This window comes from Culex pipiens, chromosome 3 (assembly GCF_016801865.2).
Source record: "Culex pipiens pallens isolate TS chromosome 3, TS_CPP_V2, whole genome shotgun sequence".
Taxonomy (NCBI): Eukaryota; Metazoa; Arthropoda; class Insecta; order Diptera; family Culicidae; genus Culex; species Culex pipiens.
The window spans coordinates 155,947,719-155,972,129 of NC_068939.1; the positions used below are offsets into that span (position 1 = coordinate 155,947,719).

Here is a 24,411-nt window from a genome sequence, read left to right on the forward strand (position 1 = left end):
ATCGGGACGATTCTTGTTTCCAGTGATTTGTAAGAATGTCTAGATGATCCTAAAATTTTGCAGAACTTGATTTGAACAAATCTGTAATTTCTGCGACCGTAAACATCGTTCCAACTTTTTTAAACGACTGCCTCCGCGGAATTTTTTTTACAAGCGAAAAAAAAAGTTGGAACGATGTTTTTGATCGCAAAAATTAAAGATTTGAAAATTTGATGATTCTGAAAAGTTCTATGTTCATCTAGACATTGCTCAGTGGTCCAGATCGCAAAATTAAGTGGATAATTGATATTCCGAAAAATGGTTAAGTTTTGGAGCTTTGGTGTCTTCAGAAGAGTTGTTGCAAAAGGAAAGGGGTCCATGTAAAATTATCATTTATGACCAAAAATCGATTTTTCGATACTTAGGCTCAATTCTGAGGGCAGATTCAGATTCAGCGGTCAAAATTACATGGAAAAACATATATTTGGACAATTTTCGATTTTCATTAGGGTGGTCCCATACGGTTTTCCCATGAAAATTAGACTTTTTCAAATGAAGATATCTCAAGTTTAAAGAAAACACCTCTGAGATTTTTTCAGCGTTTGTAGTGCTGGATCTCCTCTTTAAAATGCAACCTGGTGCTTAAAATTTGGCTTGCGCCTTTTCAAGATATTTATGTTTTAAATTTACATCTTTTTTATCTTAAAATGGCTGTAACATTTGACCCTTAAGTCCAAATTGACAAGTCAACAAATAAAAATGTTCGTTTTTTAGAGCTCTAAAAGTGCTCCGAATATCACTATTCTCTAAAACTTAACCCTGAATTGCCACGTTCAAAAAACTAATTTTTGAAGGTTTGCTCAGATGCTTTCTATAAATTTGGTCATAGAAGGCATAGATTACGAGATAAAATTTTGGTGTCTTCGACAAAGTTGCTTGAATTGGCAAGCCCAACAACTTTTTAGAAGACAACAAAAATCCCAAAAATATTCCTGTAAAGTTAGATTTCCAAAATCACCCTAATCGTGAGCCACCCTAATTTTAAACCAAACCAAAAGTTGCCCCTTTCCATTTGCAACAACTGAGCTCCAAAACTTAACCATTTTTCGGAAAATCCATTTTCCACTTAATTTTGCGATCTGGACCACTGTGCATTGTAACAAATCACTGGAAAAAGAATCATCTTGATAGGTTGAGTTATGCCCGAGAACCAGCGAGTTGAAATTTCCGTTCCAACTTTTTTGGAGCCTTGGGCGTTGGAATGTTAAGGAAAGAAAGTATAGTTCCTAAAGGAGCTATTACACTACGGCAAACTTTTTTTTTTCACTTTTTGACAGTTTGCCAGTTTCCTGCTTTTTTTGTTTGCCTGGATTTGTTTGTACAAACGTCAGCCTGCATACAACAAGTTTGCGAGTATGGCAAACGGTCAAACACGTAAAAGTGTGAGTTTTTTTGCGGTAGTGTAATGGGTCCTTCAGTATATCATTCCCAGCATTCCATTCTTCAATTAAAATCATCAAACCCAAGATTTTATAAAAAATGATTGCAAGTTGACATGCATTATGAAAACAAATTGGAAAAAAATATTTTTGACGAATTTTTAGGTCGGCCCGGTGGGGTTGGGTTCTAGAAGGCTTTTTTTTACCTTATCATACAATTTTGCAAAGAAATGTACACCACACCCCCATCGTAGTTTATGGTTACTTTGCAGAGCTTTCCAACGGTACTCTATCCATTGACTGAAATTAGGCCATCGATAGAATCGCCAAAAATCTAATATATCAATTTATAAAAGAGTCACAACCCTGATGCTACATGCAGCACGGTGCCACACCTCAACCATCGAGCCATCCCATTGAAGGTGTCCATCAACGGGCTGCTACTACACAACGCCACACGTCTTCCGAAATTCGGTAGGAGTAACATACCTTCTCAATGTGGAATGACTGTGCACAGACAGCACCAGGTAAATCAAGAATCCCAGCCCGGCATTATTACAGAATGGCTATATCGAATGGTGTGTAGAACGTGAACCGAAAAGAAGAAGCATGATAATGGGTCTCCTCCCATTTATTGCCCTCTCCACCGGCAGTCAGTGCAAATTGTCTTTTCAACCCTGGACATGACTGAATTTGCACGTTTGATAATTGTGTTTAGAATAAATTATAAAACATTCCACAATTTTTTTTTAAAGCGGAAACTTTGCCAAGTTACCTAGATAGTTTTCGCCTTTTTCAGAAACATTATAAACAATAAATGACATAACTCCTTAAGAGCACATTCAGTTGGGAACCCGCGCCGAAAAAACGGCTAAGTCCTCCTTGCGCGAAACAAGTGGGAGAAGTGGAGCGAAAACATCAACAAAGAAAAAAAATAATTTTAGATCTGCCACTGCACACTTGTAAAACCATTTTTGAGTTTGATTCAAAGCTCCGTATTCGGTTGTTTTTTTTTTTTTAATTTCTAAGTATAATGATGTCATTTTGATCCCCAGAACCGTTTTGGGCCAATGTTACCACATTGGGACCGGTTTCAGGTACGGCGGTGGATTCCGGATTACGGTCAATTTCGAAAATATTACAGAGTTATTTTTTACCAGACAAAATAGGTGTCAACGTACATGGTTTTCCAAATCAAGCTCTCTCATGATCTACAGAACCATTTTTTGACCGAAATGGCCAATTTGAGACCGGGTCCAGGTACCGCGGTGGATGTTGGAGCACGGTCAATTTCGTAAAAAAAAAATCAAGAATTATTTTTGATCATGCTATATGCGTATCAAAGTACATGATTTTCCCAATAAAGCCAATGATCCACAAAACCATTTTTAGACCCGATTGGCCACGTTGGAACCGGTTCCAGGTACTTCGGTAAATTCCGGAGCAATTTCGTAAAACCAAAGAATTATGTTTGATCAAACAATACGGGTATCGTAGTACATGATTTTCCAAATCGAGCTCATTCATGATCCCCGAAACATTTTTTTTGCCAATTGGCCAGATACCGCGATGGATCCCGGAATACGGTCAATTTCGAAAATATTAATTATTAATTATTTTTATTACAGTTATTTTTGACGAGGCAATATAGGAGTCAAAGTACATGATTTTCCAAATCAAGTTCATTCTTGATCCGCAGAACCATTTTTGGATCAATCTTGCCGCTTTGGAACCGGCTTCAGGTACCTCGAAATTCCAAAGTATGTAAAATTTTGTAAAAAATACAAAAATATTTTTAAAACCAAACAAAATGTGTATCACAGTTTATTGATACAAATAAAGCTCAGTAACATTTTTGGACCGGTTTAGACCACTTTAGAGTTTCCAAAATTAACCGTGAAAAAATATATAATTGATTGATGAATAATATAAAATTAAGTAAAAAAAATCTCCCTGTTATACTTACAATAGATTTTCTAGTTTATTTCATGTTAAATTCCGTAAAATTTGGTGTTTTGGAATTGGTCCCTGTGAAAATGTGCAATTTTCGAACCAGAAAAATTAAACTTTTGAGCATGATTTTGAAAATCTTAAACCTTGACACCCATATTGCCATACTAGAAATTGCTCGTATGTGGCCACCCTCTGACTGGTTCCTTCGGCTTTTGGAACCTACCAAACATACTTTGATCATTTCTAAATTTATTTTAAATGAAAAAAGTTTATTGAATTTTTTGAATGGTTGGAAAAAATAAAGTCAAAAAGCATGAAAAAGAAACGCACAGTTACAGTTATGATAATGTTAAAAATATTCAAAATATTTAAAAAGTGATAAAAGCGTTTTTTTATATAAACGTCATTTTCTGATTGGTATTCACATTTTTTTACAATTAGAAATGCACAGTTTATAATTTATTCTACTTATTTAAAAAATTCAACATCATCTCGGTACTAGATTCAAACACACAAACAAACCCCATTGTTAATTTTTTTTCCTTAACAATATCTAGTTTTTGATCTTTTTTCTTCTTTTTTTCCTGTTTTGAAGATTTTTTAAAAGCGGAGGAAAAATTCAATTAAAATTTGTTATGTCATAATATCAAAACATTGAACAATTTTATAAAAACTTTTTGTGTAACTATACAGAGATGATGCAAAATGCAATTTCGTAATTTTAACTACTGAGCACTTCGCTGAGATTTCGGTCATTTGATTTTTTTATATTTTTTAATCCACCAACCAACCTTTGGTATGCCTAAAAAAACAATCTTGAGTGAGTTTGTCCAAATAATTTTCCATACAAATTTGGCAGCTGTCCCTACAAAAATGATATATGAAAATTCAAAAATCTCAATCAAAAAGTCCTTCAAAAGATTGAAGGACTTTTTGATCGAGTTGGGTATAAAGTTGGTGATATTTTATTTAACTTTTTGTCACTAAAACTTTTTTCATTCATTTTTATTTTCTGTTATGTTTTAGGGGACAGCAAATGCCAACTTTTCAGAAATTTCCAGAATAGGCAAAAAAACTTCGACCGAGTTATGAATTTTTGAATCATTAGTGATTTTTTTTCAAAAAATCGAAATATTGGTCGCAAACATTTTTCAACTTCATTTTTCGTTGTAAAATCGAATTTGCAATCAAGTTATAGCCAGTTTTAGGTGACTTTTTTGAAAATAGTCACAATTATTCATTTTTTAAAATAAGTGCACACTTAACAATTTTTTTTTTAAGCTGAGAAAATTCTCTATATTTTGCTTTATTGAACTTTGGTGATAGGACCTTTAGTTGCTGAGTAAAAGTAAAGTAAGTAAATCTTTTTTGTCATTGGTTCACCCGTACAAGTCTCCATACAATTTTGGCAGCTTTCCATACAAAAATTGTACGTAAATATTTGAAAACCTGAAGCTTTGAAGGAATTTTCTGAGCAATTTGGCAAAGTTATTGATATTGATGAGGACTATTCTAAAAAACTGGTACGCGGAAAAAAAAACTTTTTGCCGATTTTTTAATTATCTTTTTCTCCCGAATTTCAATTTCCCAAAATCCGTATTTTTTTATTTTCGAGAATTTTGGGTTTACTTTAGGGGTCAAAAAACCACAACTTTTGAGCCATGGATTAGTTTGCCAAACATTTTGCCGTCCAATAATGTTTTTTTGAAAAAAACTAGTGATATTTAGAAAAAATCGAAATTGCATACATAATTTTTCACCTATTGGCTCAAAATTTGCGTTTTTTTTTTGTTCCAAAAAACATGTCAAAAAGTCCCGAAAATCAAGAATGCGGATTTTGGGAAATATAGTTTTTGTAAAAGAATAGTTAATAAAAAAAATCGACAAAAAGTTTTTTTTTGTGTACCAATTTTTCTGAATAGTCTTAATCATTTTGTAGGACAACTGCTAAAATTGTATGGAGACTTGTATGGGTAAACCAATGACACAAAATAGCTTCTTTGGTCATAGGGAATGCCCCCACAAAGTTTGAGCCAAATAAAAAAAATATCGGCCAAATTCGTAGAGATTTGCGCAGAGGGCAAAAAAAAGGATTTTTTTGGAAAAAAAATATGTAAAACTGGTTGAATATACTATTGAGAAAACATTGTTTACGTATAATTTAGCATTTATATTGGAATTGGACACTTTGGAATTGGACACTTTTTGAGACCACAGAAACTGATAAAGGCATGCAACTTGAGTAAAACAAATTTTGCCATAAACTCATTGTTTTTGGTTACAATTTTTTAGTAGTGGCATAACTGTCATAATGTGAAAAGTTTTTTAGATAAATTAAAGCATGATGTTTTAATTCTTAACGCAATACGTATCTAAAAAACTTTTCACATCGTGGCAGTTATGCTACTACTGAAAAATTGAAAAAAAAAACAATGAATTCATGACTAAGTTCTGAGCTACTTACATTTTTCTTGAATTTATAAAACCATTTCCAAGTGTTTTGACATGCCGATTGACATATTTGAACATTTGGAAAAGTATGACAAAGTATGTAGCTCAGCAAAGTTTTCATGTATAACGAAATTTGCGAAATATGCCTGATAAGCTTCATCAAAATTTCTTGACTTTTTTTTATTTTAGAGGAATGAAGAATTGTTTTCTCAAAGGTTATTTTTATTTTTTCATGCAATTGAGTTAATTAAAAATATTTTAGATATGAGTTTTAGAGCAACAGTCAGTCAATGCTTTTATTTATGGTATTTGTAATTAGAGATTGTTACTTGTAATTTTAAATCTTATTGTTTTTTTTTGTTCAAAATCCAGACCTAGACTTCATATTTTTGAGAATTTTGAGTATTTTTAGCAAGCTTATCAAAATAAAAAGAAGCAAAGCTGGAACATTATATGTAAATGCATCCGATTTTTAGTTCTTGCTGACTTCATGTAGAGCAGGGCTGTGGAGTCGGAGTCGGAGTCGGAGCCGGAGTCGGTGGAGTTGGGTCTTTTTGGGGACCTGGAGTCGGAGTCGGAGTCGGAGTCGTCACAACTCAAACAGCTGGAGTCGGAGTCGGAGCCGGAGTCGGCTAAATTTTTATGAGCTGGAGTCGGAGTCGGAGTCGGAGCCGAATATTTCTGATAAGCCGGAGTCGGAGTCGGAGTTATCTTAAGTTCAACAAAATTATGTAGATTGTTTATAAACAACTATTATTTATTGTTATTGATATTGTTATAATGCATGTTAATTCATGGAACTTCGTATATTTTCAATCGTTTTTTGGATCGCATGCACTGCGTTGCCTTTTTATTCATTTTCTAAAAGAAATTTATCAGATGTCATTATGTTTTTAAGCATTTTTATAGTGATTGGAATGCTTTAATTGTGTTATTTCATTATGATCATTTAATGATAACATGTCAATCCTCTTTTACCCAAGTATGTAGCATGATAACTTAAAAAAATAAACAATATTGGTTTTGTAGTCAGCAACATTCAACTGATTCTTGACTGCTTTCTTTTGCTTATATATGATTTCAATTCAAATTTGACCATATTTAATCCAGTTTTTTCTGAAAAAAGTACACACAAAGTCATCTTTTAACCCTATAGTGAATGTCTTTGAAGTTTTAAATAATATTTTTATAGGAAAGAAGTTGCGCGGTACATAAAAATATTGAAGATCCACTGTTTTTTGAAAATCGGGAAAAACACTGACAGTATAACTGTTCCATCAAATTATCTACGATTATAACAATCTATTACTTGGAACTCAAAATGCTAATTTTGCTTGTAACAAATACAAAAAAAATCAATGTGTCACATTTAAAAAAATTGAAACTGAAAAAAAATATCATATAAAGTTGCAACTAATTTTGAAAAAATCATAGAATATGGTAGGACCGGGCCACGTAGCCTAGTGGTAACGCTTCCGCCTCGTAAGCGGTAGATCGGGGTTCAAATCCCGGCTCGGACCAACACAACTGGTGATCTTTTCCCTTCTGGATTCGATTGCTTAGTAAAGGGAAGGTAGTGTATCGTCACAAACTGGACCTTATCACGACACCTTAGGGTGGCGACCTATGGAATGTTAACATTAACCTAAACATGTTAACATCAGTTGAGTGAAAAACTGCCACTGAATCCGCTTTATAAATGCCGGCCCCGATACTCTTCACGGGTGTTCCCCTCAGGAACTGGGAAAGATTTACTTTACTATTGAATATGGTAAATAAACCGATTAGCTTAATGTTTACTTTTTCTCTACTAAAATCTGAAAGTGTTTATCCTTAGGCAAACTATTTTGATATCGTTGCAAATTATCATTGAACAAATCTCAAAATTTAAGAACCGAAGAAGAACCAACAAAAATGTATGAAAAAAATGACAGGATTTTAATTTATTTAAGAATTCGTCTGCTGTGTGCTATCTTGTGATACAGAACTGGTCGAAAATGAGTTAATGGTGACGTTTTGCTATACTTAACAAACACTACAAGATGCTCTAACCCAATTTTGGGAACTCGCTAACCCAATTCCGGATATCGCAATACACACTTGTGACATAGACCAATTTATCATCAAAATGATCGTGCACACTTATGACACGTCATACATGTTGTTGGAAAATGTGGAATTTTTTTCTTGTTTTCACAATTGTATGTTGAAACCAACTTTCTAAAGGCAATGCAATCTTTTGTTTTTGAAAATATACTGATTAAGTCGATCAAACTATTGATTTAAGCCTATTTTAGTTTGTGTGGGAATTCTGTGCACACTTGTGACACGTAGTACAATTTTATTTCGAAACACACTTGTGATACGTGCTTTTCAGATTTTTGTTGACATAATGTACTGTATCTTTTAACTGGTGTAACCAAATTAGGAGCGTTTGTTTAGCGATAGTATATCAACCGATTGCTTCAAAAAGTTTGACTCTATCATTCATAGTTTTAAAAATATTTATCATCAAACTTTGAAAATAGATTTTCTCGAATGGTATTAAATGGTCGTTGTCACAAGATAGCACACAACAGACGAATTGTCTCTTAATGTACATGTCGTCCCACGCCAATATGACGGAAAGCGATTACCATTGTAAATCAATGCAATTAATAAATAATTAAATAACAATTAAATAATTAAATTTATCAGCTTTTTTATAAATTACAAGCTTTTCCCGGCAAACTTCGTCCAGCCCTTTTTTGGTTTGTTGACGTTTTTAGCTTGTTTGCTTATTCAGCCTCCTGTGATCAAAATTTGATTTTCCGTAACTTTTCCCATACAATCTGCAGATTTTCCGGAATCGGTTCCAAAGTGGCCAAAGTGTCAATTAGTTAATGTAAGAACCTTCCTTGGGCTTACACGAACCCAACGCAACAAAAAGCATCTCGATCCGACGCTCCGTATTGAACTGATTCGCGTTCGAACAAAACCGTCGAAATTTTTTATATATATAGAAGATATGTAAATTTGAGGTTAAGTAAATAAATCCATTTACACTTACATAATTGTTCTTCTACAAATGCCTACAAAACTGGAAATATTTTTTGATTTATGTTTCAATACCGTATAAAAATTAGAACCTAGAAACTTTTTTCCCTTTTTTTGATTCGAACTCTCTTTCCTTGAGAAAAACATGACACTTAGAGAGTATATAAATAATCCCATTTATCATTGTTTTCAAAATAATAGTTAACTAACTTTTGAAATATTTAAAAAATATGTGGAGTCGGAGTCGGAGCTAACAATTTATTGAAGGCTGGAGTCGGAGTCGGAGTCGGAGTCGGCTAGAGTTGGTAGGCCGGAGTTGGAGTCGGAGTCGGAGTCGGTTGGAGCTGAAAGCCGGAGCTGGAGTCGGAGTCGGAGTCACCTTATCTCAAAAAGCCGGAGTCGGAGTCGGAGTCGTTTAAAACATGACCCGACTCCGCAGCCCTGATGTAGAGTACCTTTAGCGCCAACAAACAGATTTTATTGAATGTTTTATTTTTTAATTATTCATTCATTCATTATCATTATCAGAACCATTATGTTTTGAGCAGCTTCAGAAAGGAAATTTTAAAGGCTTTTGAATTAATTTATTTCATGTAATACGAGTCGTGCGAAATTCAGCCGAAAACAAATGTTTAAAAAAAAAGCCATATCCGAAGGCCAGTGCACTATTTCATTAAAACCCAACAAGTCCATATGAAAGCATTTAACATAATAATTTAAAGAAAAAAAATCAGGTGTTTTCCATTTTTGTCACAAATTTTAATATTTTAGATTTTTGAATCTCGGTCTTGGTCAAGATCGAGAAGAGGAATAAATTATTTAAAAAAAATAAAGCATAATCTTTCAATTCTTTACGCAATACGTATCTAAAAATCTTTTCACATTATGACAGTTATGCTACTTATTTGAACATTTGGAAAAAATCCTCGACTGGGACAGGAATTCCGGATTCACCGAAACTGGCCAAAGTGGCCAGATGACCAGCTACTGAGTTTCTGACATTTTTATTGAATTTATAAAACTATTTCCAAGCGTTTTGACATGCCGCTTGACATATATGAACATTTGGAAAAATCCTCGGCTGGGACCGGAATTCCGAATTCACCGGAACTGGCCAAAGTGGCCAGATGACCAGATACTGAGTTTCTGACATTTTCATTGAATTTATAAAACCATTTCCAAGCTTTTTGACATACCGCATGCCATATTTGAACATTTGGAAAAAATCTTCGACTTGGACCGGAATTCCGGATTCACCGGAACTGGCCAAAGTGGCCAGATGACCAGCTGCTGAGTTTCTGACATTTTCATTGAATTTATAAAACCATTTCCAAGCGTTTTGACATGCCGCTTGACATATATGAACATTTGGAAAAATCCTCGGCTGGGACCGAAATTCCGGATTCACCGGAACTGGCCAAAATGGCCAGATGACCAGCTACTGAGTTTCTGACATTTTTATTGAATTTATAAAACCATTTCCAAGAGTTTTGACATACCGCATGACATATTTGAACATTTGGAAAAAATCTTCTACTTGGACCGGAATTCCGGATTCACCGAAACTGGCCAAAGTGGCCAGATGACCAGCTGCTGAGTTTCTGACATTTTCATTGAATTTATAAAACCATTTCCAAGCGTTTTGACATGCCGCTTGACATATATGAAAATTTGGAAAAAATCCTCGGCTGGGACCGGAAATCCAGATTCACCGGAACTGACCAAAATGGCCAGATGACCAGCTACTGAGTTTCTGACATTTTTATTGAATTTATAAAACCATTTCCAAGCGTTTTGACATGCCGCTTGACATATATGAACATTTGGAAAAATCCTCGGCTGGGACCGAAATTCCGGATTCACCGGAACTGGCCAAAATGGCCAGATGACCAGCTAATGAGTTTCTGACATTTTTATTGAATTTATAAAACCATTTCCAAGCTTTTTGACATACCGCATGCCATATTTGAACATTTGGAAAAAATCTTCTACTTGGACCGGAATTCCGGATTCACCGAAACTGGCCAAAGTGGCCAGATGACCAGCTGCTGAGTTTCTGACATTTTCATTGAATTTATAAAACCATTTCCAAGCGTTTTGACATGCCGCTTGACATATTTGACGATTGCACCCATGTACCAACATTGGGTCATCCGATGGCCACTTGGAACCGGTCCCAGGGTCCCCGGAGGCCTTGGCCATAAGTAATTGCATAAGTAATTTAAGTCATGTTTTATAAGAAAATGATAAAGTTAGGCGTTGTTCCATGTCAAAAAAAAACTTACAATTATACATTAGTCTATATTGGCATTAAAATAGTTCTATGTCGAAAAACCATTATTTATTTCTCTCAATTAGATGAATCCATGTCGATAAAACATACCCGTGGTCGAAATAGTCACTAGATCTATAAAACCTGATGTCATTTTTCATTTTTATAAAACTCTTTATCAATATTGTTTGCTCATCTGCGATAAAAAACATTGCTGGCTCATCTGCTTTATGGCATCACGACCGATTCAAAAATTGTCCTCAAATCGAAATACCCGAACCACATTGATTACCAAAATCAATCCGGATAACAGACTATTTAGTGAAAACACCGTACGCTTGTTTGCCGCCTGCAAGTTCACCTAATTCTCACACGTTATCAAGGCAATTCTGATTGAACGGAGTTTTACCAATTCTTGCACTTTCTCCTTCCTTTCGTGCATGCGATGGCCAGCAGAGATGCTTGGTGCTGCGTCGCGGCACGTGGAAACCAACCAAATTTTCAAAACTTTCAGCTTGTCTGAGGTCCAACTTTCAAAATTTACAAGAAAAGTATCAATGTTATTACATCATCGTTTTCCTCAGAATGTCAGCTACAAGCTAAATGTAATCTTACTAGGCTTTTATTGAAAAATAACGGAGATATGACGAGCGAAAGCAAAAAACATAGATTTTCAGTTTTTCGGACATTTTCACGGAAATTGGTCCAGTTTTCACAAAAAGTCACCAAATCACTCCAAATTTCATCACAACGTAGATTGGAATGTGCACAACAGCGTGAATGTATTTATTTTGCCAAAATTTTTGTTCCTGATTTTTTGGCGACGCAAACGCAAAAAAAGAAATTTTCCCCATGGGGCTCCAACTTGGTGTGTCGTTAAGTAACACGATACCATTTTAATTTCTGTTTTTTTTTAAAGGTCCGATAAACATTTTTTTTATAATTTTTTTTGTTGGTGTTTTCGAAACCGCCTTGAGTCAGGGGTATTCAAAAACACCCTCAAATCAAAAAATAAATAAAATTTTGTTTATCGGACCTCTAGATTGAAGCAAATGAAATGATAAACAAATGGCTACTTATAAAATGTTACTGTAAAAACCAAAGTTCGGTAGAGGGTTAATCGCGAAAACAAGTCTGGTGACTCCGCTCGACGACCATTTCCGTGCCATCGAGTCACGGCTGGTTCCATGACCGTTCGCGGAGCGAGGTGTTTGTCCAACAAAAGATCTGCGACTCTTTTGGCACACGACGTTCCTCAGCCAACATAAAAGAGGCCAGATGAGATGGCACAAACCGGCGATAGCAACGTTTAGTTCTAATCGATCGAACGCCGAATCAATGAAGAACGCGCGGAAGCCCCAGCCGCGAGTCAAGACAAGAAGTCGTCGAATATTATAAAATACATTCCCCGACCAAGAAACGGGTTAGTCCGTCTCGTGTTGATGTCGAGGTTCGTAGTCTCGCGTAGTCGCGCGCGTCCGTCCAAAAAGTGAATGAGTGAGTGTCGATCGCGATGATCTCCGGAATCGTCCTGGTCCTGGTCGCGGGGCTTGCTGTGTGCTCCAGCCAGTACTACAGCATAAACCTGGGCGTTGATGAACCCCTGGTAGCACAACCCGTTCCGGCTCCACCACCTTCGCCGTCCGGCGGTCCAGTCCAAGAGGTGCGACCCAAGATCACCCCGCTGGACGCAATGATCGACAAAACGAACCACCTCGGGTTCCGCATCCTGTACCTGCACTCGAAGGGCAACAAGAACAACATAGCCTTCTCGCCGTGTGCCCTGGCCAGCATTCTGGTGGCGCTGTACGAGGGAGCCGATGGACGGAGTGCCGCAGAAATTCACGAGAATTTGGTCGTTCCGTACGATAAGGATATTCTGCGGGTGGGCTATCGGGACATTCATCGGCGGTTGCGAAGTTACTTTTATCAGAAGGAGAACTTGCTCAGTGGGCTGAGCTTGAGCAGCGAGAACATCACGATTCGGTATGACAATTCCCGGAATCCCAATCTCAAATTTGCCGATTTTGGGGAAAATTGCTTTAAATTGATTATTTTTTTACTCGTTGAAGAAGACAGTAAATCCTCGCAAGGGTTAATAATATTTAGCAGTGCTGTCATTTAAAAAAAAATTAAAAAATCTATATTTTTAATAGATTGAAATATCTTTGTATTTCTATGATTTAAAATTTGGAAAAAAAATCAAATTATTTATAATCAAACACCGGCATGTGGGGCCAATCAGGACACATGAAACGAATTAAGACAGCTATTAGCTATTTTTTATTTTTTTTTTTTTTTTTTTTTTTTTGCATGATGTTTTGAATAACTTTGGTTAAAAAACAGGAACAGAACAAAACGATTTCACAGAACATCGATTTCCAAATTTATTGCTCTAAAATCTCCTTATCTATTCAGACTATATTCCTGTTTTTCCTACTTGGCGGTTGAACTTTTCAGCACTGAGTCGTGTGGTGTTCGTGGGGGAGATCGGTGGGCAAATCGCCGCGCCAAATTCCGCTTGAAAGTGCTAGAAGATTTAGTTCGTTTAAGTTATTGTTTTAATTTCATTACAATCGGTTACGTGGTATCCTCTTTTCTTTTAGTTCAAATTTGTTGATAGTAAAAATGTATTCCAACGGGCGGTTGTAGTATTAACTCATCAAACTTTCCATTTTATAAAGAGTAACTATTTTTTTTTTTTAATTACTCGCGTTATCGTATAAACAGTAAAATATACTGATAAGTCCAGCCCATAGCACTACTGCTCGGTTGGCACGCGTTCGATTAAAAAAGTTTTTAAATAATCAATTATGTATCTTTCCGCAGCCGGCTGCCTTTTAAAAAAAAAATCAACAGATAAACAAATTGCTTATGGTCGCATCACCTACCACAGTGAATCCTGACCTCATACCCATCTTACTAACCCCTCAAAACTCATGTGATACTTTGTCGGAAACGCAGCCGATTTAGCGGTCCCATCACTCAAGTATCGGACTAACATTCCCATCCACTTCTCCGTGTCTTACCACTGGTCGTGGCCGGCGTCGGTATTGATCAGCATGATAGGGATCTTTGAAAATTGCGAAGGGGTGATGATTGGTTCCTACTTTTCATCTGTGGTCCACGGAGCAATGTTTGGAGGTCCTGGTCAATAACGAAGTAGCAGCTACGGGTAGACACCAATGCTATGCTATGCTATGCTTGGCGGTTGAACTTTTCAGCACTATTATCAAAAAAAATATTTTTTTTATCGGTGAATTTATTTAACACATGGATGTTTGCGAAAATTCCATTCAAAAGGCGTTTATTCGGGATTGCGAAAAATGTTGTAAGCAACTTGTTGTAAAACTTGTTTTTTTTCAGCACTTGTCGTATTTCTAGATTACTTTTTCCAATGCGAACCAATGCGCCAAGAGTTTTATGTACATAGGACATTGTGAAAAAGTAATCGAGATTTAACCGATAAATGTACGACTCGTGCTGAGAAAATCTTCTTTTTGCCACTTGTTGCATAAATTTTTATTATATAAAACATGAAATTCAAAATTTATCTAAAATTATACATTGACTGGTGCCATTTTATTTGATGTCGCCTCTAGTTTTGTATTGAAGATATTTTCAAAGAAATTTTTCAAGCTTTTCTGGTCATGTATAAAAAAGAAATATATTTATATAACTTATTTAAATTGAATCACATTGTAGTTCATTTAAAATCCAAAGCACAACAAAGAACAAAAAAAAACTTATTTTAATTTCATTTAAATTATTTAAAGACCGTCGTCCTTGTTTGGATTGAAGTGTAGATTATCACCAATTAATATGATTGAGCTTATTCTATGATTTTAAGCTTAAAAAACATAACAAATATAATGAAAAATAGATTTTATTACTGTTTCAAAAAATTTCCGGGAATTCCCTGGATTTCAAAAATATTTTTCCCGTTTCCCAAAAAATTCAAAACCCGGGAAATTTGGACCCCCTAATGGACTACACTGAAAAAAATATACACGGTAAAAAAAATTGTGATTTTGAATTTCACTTTTTGTCACTTAAACATGATTTGCAAAAAAAATTATTTTGATTTTTTTATTTTCTGATATGATGTGATGATTTTCTAAGCCCAAGTTACCTAGAAGTTGACAATTTGGAATAGAACCAATTCCACCTGAACCATATTTGCACCACCATGACAACCATCCATTGCCGGCCGGTCCCATCACCACCGCGCCCCAGGGCATCGAAAGGGATTTGGAAGACGGGAAGTGTTGATGCTCCGCTTTTTTAAGGGGATAAGGGAGAATCTCCACGGTATCCCCAAAATAAGTTTACAAATCCTATTATCTCATCCAATTATCAACTAACTAAAGAAAGAATAAAATATTACATTTTTGTTATTGAATCAATTTTCAGCGTCAAATTGATTAAGTAAACAAAACCCACGTGACCCTCAATTTTTAAATTTGATAAAAATGAGGAGATATTATTTTACTTATTTTATTTATTTATTTTAAATTCGCCATCGTTACTATTCAAGCCCTGAATACGAATCCGTGCTGAAATTCTACGGCTACGACCTGGACAACATCCCGGAAATGCACATGCAAACCACCACCACCACAACAATTGTCCCTATGTCAACCGAGTCCGAGGAGACCACAACGTTCCCAACGGACTACGAGATGACATCCAGCGAGGAAGAAGAGGCAATGTCCACCACCGAATCGATTCCCACCACGCTGGATTACAAGACGGGCTCGTCGGAAGAGAACGAAGAAACAACGGTGACAACCGAGTCGGAACAACAATCTGGCGAAGATGAGACGACTACGGTTGGTACGGATGAGGACGCTGAAAGTACCACGTTGGAGGGTGAGACAACGACCGAGGAGGGGGAAGCAACCGAGGCAACCACGGAAGAGCAGACGGAAGCTCCGGGTGAGGCACCTGCCGAGGGTGGTGAGAAGCGGAGACGAAATCTGAGAAAACGTGGTCAACGATTAAGTCAGTCGCAGCGGCGTCAATCGCATCCGAACTACCGGACGCGAACGCTACGAAGTAAACGTAATCCGGAGGAATTTGATCTGGCGAGTCATCAGCGGTTTTTGCAGAACTTTCTTCTGCAGGACGTTACCACGGCGTCTCCGTTCGCAGCGTTCCCGAGTTTCTCCGCCGAGCGATCGAACCAGTTCCAGCAGGATCGTTTGCTCGAGGATACGATCGAGCACAACTTCTACCTGAGCGAAACGGAGACGGTTAAGGTTCCGTACAAGATTTACAACACGATTCTTAAGTACGCGTACATCGAGCGACTACAATCAACGGTTCTGGAGTTGGAGCTGGATTCGGACGATTACATGCTGATCATCATACTGCCGGACTACGAGTTTGGGCTCAGTAATTTGATGAAGTTGCTCCAGATCGGTGATAATGTTCCCAATTTGAGGGATATCGTGAAGCAGATGACACCGTCGTGGGTCAAAACGATCGTGCCCAAGTTTAACCTGAAGGGGAACATTATTCTGACCAGCGACTTGCAAAATGTTTGTATTTCATAACCCATTGTTACGCGGAGTCTAATCACTATTTTATTTGTAGATGGGCATCAACGACATCTTTGAACCAGCGCGTGCCGACTTCACGCCCATGACGGAAGACCCACTGATCTACGCGAAGCACATCGAGCAGTCAATCAACATCAACATCCGGACGCAGTCACTGCAGCAGCTAAAACGTAATTATAGAATCTGTTGTAGCATTCCTACAGAAGATGGTTCTGCCTGAAGACCCACCCTAATTGTACTAATACTTTGCTTCGTTCACAGGGTTTACATCGCTGTACAAAAACCCCATCGAGCTGGCCATAAACTATCCCTTCCTGTTTTGCATTTTGGACAAAGAGATGGACCTGGCGCTCATCACCGGACGTATCCTAAATCCGCTTAACTCTCGAATTCATTAAAGTAATAAAATTTATTTAATATCGATCGTTCGATACCACCGCGCAGCGAGGCACTTTTATTGGAAAGGTTTTGAAGATCGCCGTTACGGAACGCTACGCTGAACGAGTATGCCCATCTCGTAGACTCGCTTGCGAATCTCCGGGCAGCGACAGAAGCGGTCGTTCGTGCCCTCACAGTACTGAAACGTTGGAACGATATTGCAAAGATATATTACGTTTGGTTTTTCCCTGGTAGAACTTACCTTGAACAGCTCCAGCACCGAGCGTGCCTTCAAATTAAACTCCTTCAAATGCATCCGCAGGAACTGGGCCTCCATCATGGACAACGACAGCGACTGGGTCAGAAGCGACACCTCGTCCTGACCGTTGGCCATTGCCCGCTGCAGCAGTGCCAACTCAATCTCGTTGAACTGGCACGGGGTCATTCGACCGGAAACCAACGTCGAGTCTTCGTTGAAGCTCAACACGTTTGGTACCGCCTCGTGGGACACGCACATCGGGTACCGTACCAACGCCCGGTCATCGGAATCTATTTCTCTAAATTCTTCTTTCACAACCGCGGGGACACTCGCAACCGGAATCGATACCATCGGCTGCACTGCAGCTGCTTTGGCCGGACTTTTTGGTGTCAGGATCTCGGCGATCCTGGCACTGTCCGGTTCATCGACCGCTATTCCAGAACTAGCTAAAATTTCACCTGTGAAACGGGACAATGTTAACTGCAAAAATGTCAATGAAAATAGCTTTTAAAAACTTACTCAACACTGTGTACGCCACCGTTGGGGATATCTGCAGATATCCGGTCATTATGGTAAAAAATGTTGGCACTAAAACGAGAGATTTTCACGAAAAAAGTTGAATTCCACAAGAACTTTCGACCGGTACGCGCACAACAGAACAATAGAATCAAATCAAAACAATGTTGCTTTTTTGTTATTTATTAACACGGAGATTTGGGACTGCTACTGTTTGGGTTAAAGATTAATGTATAATACACACTAACAAAAAAAAAGTATGATAAATCTGGGTCCTCAAGTAGGGTCCTAAAGCCCTATATACATTTTTATGCACAACGGTAAAAAACACTCTTAAAAACCATTCATGATCATTTTTTTTTTTTCATTTTTATGTGAAAAAAAAACTAATTGACAAGACAACATTTTTGCGATGAATCAGCTATGATTTATGGTGGCCTTGGAACGAACTGTCAAGTTAGGACTTTTTCTCTGGGTCAAACGGAGAGAATCTTCTGTCTCAGTTTTCACGCTATCTCTCGAGTTCTCCATTCTGCTCTCACAACCGCAAGCTTATGGAGGTGGCTCGCACTGACAGCGGCTCGACATCCTCTCCGCTTGCCTTAGCTTTTTCTGTAAAGAGCATAAGTTAATTTTTCAAAATTGATTTTAAAATCCATTCCTTTGCGGTTGTAGAAATATATGAACAATAATATCACAAATTTAGGCTTAATTTTTAGACCCAATTAGTCAAGTACATATTAACCACTTTCGTGAGAGGCAAATGAAAATTCATGTGGGTAACCAGTTGAAGCAGAAGTGTGTATTTTTTGCAGTGTATTTTTGAAATGTTAAGTTTTTTGTGTCTGTTCCCTTTTTGTTGTTGTTGCTTTTTTTGTTTACCGTAAAGAAAATCGGCGCAAAATGTTCACGTCCGCATCCGGTTTTGACAATCAAGTGGCCACACCCAATTTTCCAACAGCTCTTGTCTCAAATTTCACTCCAAACACAGTGTCAATGAATCCGACCTTTTTCGGACAGCCAACCCAACCGGTCGGTTGGACCGTGTCCACCGGCAGCACCCAGCATTGGCCTTCCGGTAAGTCTGACCAAGCAGCTTAGACGATGGACTCTTCGAAAATGTACTCTTTTGAACAGCAGACGAGCAATATTCCAACTCGTCCAGCGGTTCGCTCGAGGTGCCGGAACGTCCTCCGGCCGCGCTAACCTTGCCCATCCAGAAGCTACAGGACATGATCGACCTGGAGCATTCCATTTCGTCTATGCAGCAGTACGAGTGCCTGGTGAGATGTGACCAGTTAGGTTCGACCGGCACAACTAAACGGATTTTCTCTTGCCAGCTTTGTCATTTGCAGGTGCTGACCATCCGCCACCATGGCAACGAGAGTGAAATGTTCCGGCACTTTATCGCTGATTCCGTGCTGAGCCGGGTCGGTTTTTCCCGGCTTAAAAGTGGCAAGTATGATTGCACTATGCGGGACAACTTTCCACGAATTATGTCGGCGATTAAGAGTAAGACTAAATCATTTTAAAACTAGATCTTATATTTTCTAACGGTAAGTTACCTGCAGGTGCTTGGTTCCCGGCCAGGGACCGCAACTCGTTCGAGGCCCAGCTGTTGTTGCTGCTCAAGAATGCTCACACTCGCCACAAGAGCAACACCCACAGGAATCCCCTCGGAGATATTCAGAACCAACCCGGCCGGATCTCGGACGCTCCCGCGCAGCAACAGCAGCCGAAAATGCACACCCAACCCAACGGCCATGAGCTGATGAACCAATGGTATCAGTACGCGATCTACTACCGCGATCGATACCAAATTACGAAAAAGGAGAACCAGAAGCTGAAGGCTAATTGCGAGGTGTCCCGGCGACGCGTTTCGCGCTGCCTGCGCAAGATGAACCGGCTGCGGCAGCACGTGGACGTGCTCGAGCAACGGATCGATGAAATTGATGGTTGAGACAGGTTTGAAGGGTGTACTGAGGCTGTAAGATCTTTTATAAAATTGATTAATTCCTTGCGATATGCTGTAAGTGTGCGAAAATAATTTTAATTTTTCTTTCTTGTGATTGAGTCCTTCTCATAGCATTGACGCTTGGTAGGCACGCGGGCTTCGCACTGATTAATCCGGCATTTGATGGAATAAGCGAAAGTTTTAAGACATGATGTATAGACAGAACTGATTGTCTAATAAGACAACTTTGTTTTGAAAATTAGCATTTGGGAAATAATCGAATACTTGAAACTACGATTACTAATAAATTAATGTGTCCATAACCCTTTTTATAAAATTCAAAAATTATTTTTTTTAGACTTTTCAAAAATAGGTTTGAGTGGCAGTGGGTTTAAACAAAGACATGTCTTCGAAGCTTTATTTGCTATTTTTATTTAATTCTTTCAATTCTTTAAGTTCTCAAAGTCATGAGTTTCTTATTTCGTAAATAACTAAATTAATATTTTTAAATAATGAAATTTTTGAATTTTAAATTAATTTTATTTTTTAAATTATTTTATTTTGGATTTTTTTTATTGTTTAATTCTTGAATGCCGCTAGAAAATTTTGGAAATAAAGTAATATTTTAGGTTTGAAACAAATTTCTTGATTTAGGATTTTAAATTTTAGATTTTTTTTATATTTTGATTTATTGAGTTTTTTAATAGGAATTTCTTTTTTAAAATCAATTGTAGTATTGTTAAACATTTGTTTTTTTATGTTCCGATTTTTTCAAATTTTTAATTTTGACATATTTAAATTGTTTAATTTAGAATTTTTTGAATTTACGGATTTTGATTTTTTTTTTATTTTCTGTCAGACAATCTAACGATATTTGGTCCTAAAATTATGCTTAAATTTGTGATATTATTATTTACAACGATAAAGCTCATTTTTCGGAGTACAGCGACCGCAAAGGATTTAAAATGGATTTTAAAATCAATTTAAAAAAAATTACTTCGCGTCGCTTCTTGACACCTACTTGACAGCTCGTTCCAAAGGGAAAATAGTTGATCCATAAAAAAAAAACAATTTGTCTTGTCATTTTTTTTTTGCATTTAATGAAAAAAAAGTATTTAGAAATGAGCGATTCTCTACGAAATCGGACTTTTTTAAATTTAAATTTTGTATTTTTTTTATCCGACTGAAACTTTTTTGGTGCCTTCGGTATGCTCAAAGAAGCCATTTTGCATCATTAGTTTGTCCATATAATTTTCCATACAAATTTGGCAGCTGTCCATACCAAAATAATATATAAAAATTCTAAAATCTGTATCATTTCAATGAATTTTTTGATCAATTTGGTGTCTTCGGCGAAGTTGTAGGTTGGATAAGGACTACACTGAAAAAAAATGATACACGGTAAAATTTGTTTTGGTGATTTTTAATCACTGACGAACTGACGTGCCACCCCGAATCCAAACTTGACCGCACATTCCTATCTTCCTTCTCACTCACCCTCAGCGATCAGCGATTGTCAAACAGACGATTTGACAGATGCGCAGCTGCACTTGCTGAGAAACTTTCAGGAACAACAAACGAAAATGGGGGAAAACATATTGAAACCTGAAAACTTTAGCAAATTCTGAACTAAACGATGAATATTTTGCAAATCTTACATTATTTAATGTAAAATAAGGCAAGAAATGTCGTTAAACATCCAAATTAGGCTATCTTTTAGACTTTTCGTAACATTTCCATTCCAACTCTTATCCGCCATTTACACATGTTGTTCCAGAATTCTTCACAACAAGGAAACAGCTGATGTGACAACACGTCAAACTCGAATTCTGACAATCGCCGAAGAAGAGAACAGTAGAAAGAAAAAGAAACAGTGTGCGGTCAAAAATGATCGACCAATTTGTTCCTGGTGGCACGTCAGTTCGTCAGTGTTTTAATTTTACTTTTTGTCACTAAAACTTGATTTGCAAAAAACACTTTTTTTCATTTTCTGATATGTTTTAGGGGACATCAAATCGTCGCCGTCGTGCTAACTTGTCGTACGTGCATTTTGGGCCAAATTGAGTTAAGAACGCCATTTTGTGCAGCTCACAATGCCTCACCTTTTGACCTTCACAGATCCCCAAAATTCGATTTCAATCCTGAGATATTCAATAAAAATCAAAAAAGCTCCGCGGATTTTTGTCACTTTTCATATGAAAGAAGTTTCAATCTTGTCGTGCTATCTTGTCACTCCCTGAAAATTGATGTAAGTGCGACAATTGGCCAAAGGGATTTCAGGTCAGGATGCGTTTGACGCACGTACAAGTGAGACTACCGTAAACATTTGTAATTATAACTCAGGACTCCGACAACCAAATACAACCAAACTTCGGGGCAATGCACAGAATGGTCAGCCAAACAAAACGTGTTTTTATTGTTTACATTGCGTGCTCTCGTTTTTGTTTATTCACGGTCAATCATTAAAACGCGTTTTTCTCGGAACGTCGAAATGGCGGGTGCGACATGATACACTCAAACCCCGATGGTTTGACACCAACTGTTGTCAAACGAACGGGGTCACTTTTTAGTTTGACACCCCTTTTACACGGAGTTCACACACACCACCAATCGTTTGTTTTGATAGTGTGCGTGAGCGCCGTGTATAAAGTGACAGTTCGTCACTTTTTAGTTTGACTTTGTCAAACCAACGGGGTACAAACTAAAAAATGTCAAACGAAAAAGTGACCAACCACCGGGGGTTGAGCACGAGAGCGTCGAAATGACAACTTTTTAGAAATTTTCCGAACGGGCAAAAAATCTTTTACTTTTGAATCAATACTGATTTTGTAAAAAAAATCGAAATATTGGTCGCACAAATTGTTTAACTTCATTTTTCGATGTAAAATAAATTTACTAGTGAACCACGCCAAGAAACGTAGGTTGAGAAAAATCCTCGGAAAAAAACTTTTCGTGACCCTTCCCAGTCACAAAATATGCTAGCAGAACTCTACTAGAATCCTGCTAGAAAGCTTTGACTGGGTTTCCTTGACCGGCTTTTTTATATGGAGTGTAGAATTTCTTCCGAGATCCGTATCAGCCTACAATCGTTAACGCTCATTCTTGAAAGAGTTGCTCATTGCATAATATCAAATGTCTCTATTTTGTTCAGTAATTGCAAGATAATAATTATTATCAAAACTTGAGAAGCAACAGGTGCATTTAAAATATTTTCATCAAATATTTACCAACCCTCCAACACACCGTGCACTTTCTAAACACGCTTGACCTTTTCTAATTTAGTACTTTGGTGTACTTTTGTTGGTGTTCACTCAGAAAAAAGTACTAGCAAAATCCATAAGAACGTCTTATGACCTTTTGACATCAGGATTTTATTCGGATGTCATAAGATTTTCTTTTGGCTGGGAGGGGAAATTTGACAAAGCCGTCAATTAAGATTTCCATTGAGTTATCTTATGACATTCATAGATGGAATTATGTACAGAATATATGGCAATGCTTATGGAGATCATATTAACAAACATTGTTTTTTATACCCATTTTTTCTTATTTTCATTTGAATAAAAACAAAAATTAATTTAAATTGTAAACGAATATATTTTTTTAAATTATCGTAATATTACCAAAACTTCATTTCCCTTTTTGCTTCGAGGAGATGTTTTATCCGTATCTTCCAACCGAATGGATGGACCGGAGGTTGAATTTGGTTCGATCCGTGCTGCAAACGATTGGTTCACCGAGTGGAAGATAAATATCTGCGTGCATTGGCCGGTGGACGTGTTTCAGATGATGGTCGTTTGTCCACACCCACGTAGTTGTCCGTTTGTTCCACTTGATCGCATATATCGGTCGCTTGTGCTGGCCAAGGGTGCTCGCCAGCAGGGTTAGGTGCGCCAGGTTCGTGAGTCCTATCGATCCGAAGGCCAATAGCGGTACGTTCTTGATGCTGGGCAGCTTCGTCCCGACCAGCTGGTTCGGGTTCGTCGTATTGTAATACACCTTTGTCATGACCGCGTCAATCAAACTAAAACATTGGACCAGCCGGAACTGTCCTCACCGATGCTATTCTCCGGATCCTTCTGGAGGATGCTGAGGAGGGGCCGCCGGCGGAACCAACGGCCGTTGATGTTGCCTAAAAATACCTAAACAAAATATTCAACTTCGAACCAAAACCCACGAAACACCCGCCATAGAACTTACCTGAGTCTTGGAGGTCGCGTTAAACACGAAAATTTATTTGTTCGATCAGAAGCTCATAGCGGCGGCGGCAGCTTTGTAAAGAAGTTACCGGAACTAATTACGGGCGGTTTGGAGTCGCGAGCGTTCAAAATTGTCTGCTCGATCCGTCCTTTCGCTATCTTGAAATGTCAAAAAATTTCACACTATCATCTTGAGCGAAAACCATTAAAAATTACAGATGAATTCCATAAGAATTTCTTATGAAGTCCATAGTCGATCAACAGTGGACCAAATGCATAAGTAAAGTTTAGTTATAACCATATGAATGTATCGTGACGGTCATAAGATTGTCTATGAAAATCGCGAGAGGCTAGTGGATACTCAAATCAGGCAGCACATAAGATGTAGACTTATGAAAATCTTACATTCTT

General features: G+C 37.5%; 4 protein-coding genes across 4 annotated transcripts; 2 read left to right on the forward strand and 2 right to left on the reverse strand.

The window, feature by feature from the left end:
• The first annotated feature begins 12,255 nt into the window (after nt 1-12,255).
• Nucleotides 12,256-17,137, forward strand: LOC120413634 (uncharacterized). Its single transcript, XM_039574554.2, has 4 exons — nt 12,256-13,116; nt 15,668-16,673; nt 16,729-16,864; nt 16,956-17,137. Exons 1-4 carry the CDS (start codon nt 12,644-12,646, stop codon nt 17,090-17,092), a joined length of 1,752 nt encoding a protein of 583 aa, XP_039430488.1. The 5' UTR covers nt 12,256-12,643; the 3' UTR covers nt 17,093-17,137.
• On the reverse strand, nt 17,085-18,010 carry LOC120413647 (uncharacterized). Its single transcript, XM_039574566.2, has 3 exons — nt 17,851-18,010; nt 17,335-17,789; nt 17,085-17,271 (listed from the first exon to the last, which is right to left on the reverse strand). The coding sequence occupies exons 1-3, from the start codon at nt 17,897-17,899 to the stop codon at nt 17,176-17,178; spliced, it is 600 nt and encodes a 199-aa protein (XP_039430500.1). The 5' UTR covers nt 17,900-18,010; the 3' UTR covers nt 17,085-17,175.
• Nucleotides 18,011-18,757: 747 nt separating this feature from the next.
• LOC120414671 (uncharacterized) lies at nt 18,758-19,941 on the forward strand. The gene is made up of 4 exons (XM_039575955.2): nt 18,758-18,925; nt 18,985-19,130; nt 19,188-19,359; nt 19,419-19,941. Exons 1-4 carry the CDS (start codon nt 18,844-18,846, stop codon nt 19,805-19,807), a joined length of 789 nt encoding a protein of 262 aa, XP_039431889.1. The 5' UTR covers nt 18,758-18,843; the 3' UTR covers nt 19,808-19,941.
• A 3,180-nt stretch (nt 19,942-23,121) lies between these two features.
• LOC128093506 (uncharacterized) lies at nt 23,122-24,164 on the reverse strand. Its single transcript, XM_052710559.1, has 2 exons — nt 24,002-24,164; nt 23,122-23,943 (listed from the first exon to the last, which is right to left on the reverse strand). Exon 2 carries the CDS (start codon nt 23,807-23,809, stop codon nt 23,462-23,464), a length of 348 nt encoding a protein of 115 aa, XP_052566519.1. The 5' UTR covers nt 23,810-23,943; nt 24,002-24,164; the 3' UTR covers nt 23,122-23,461.
• Between the last annotated feature and the right edge of the window lie 247 nt (nt 24,165-24,411).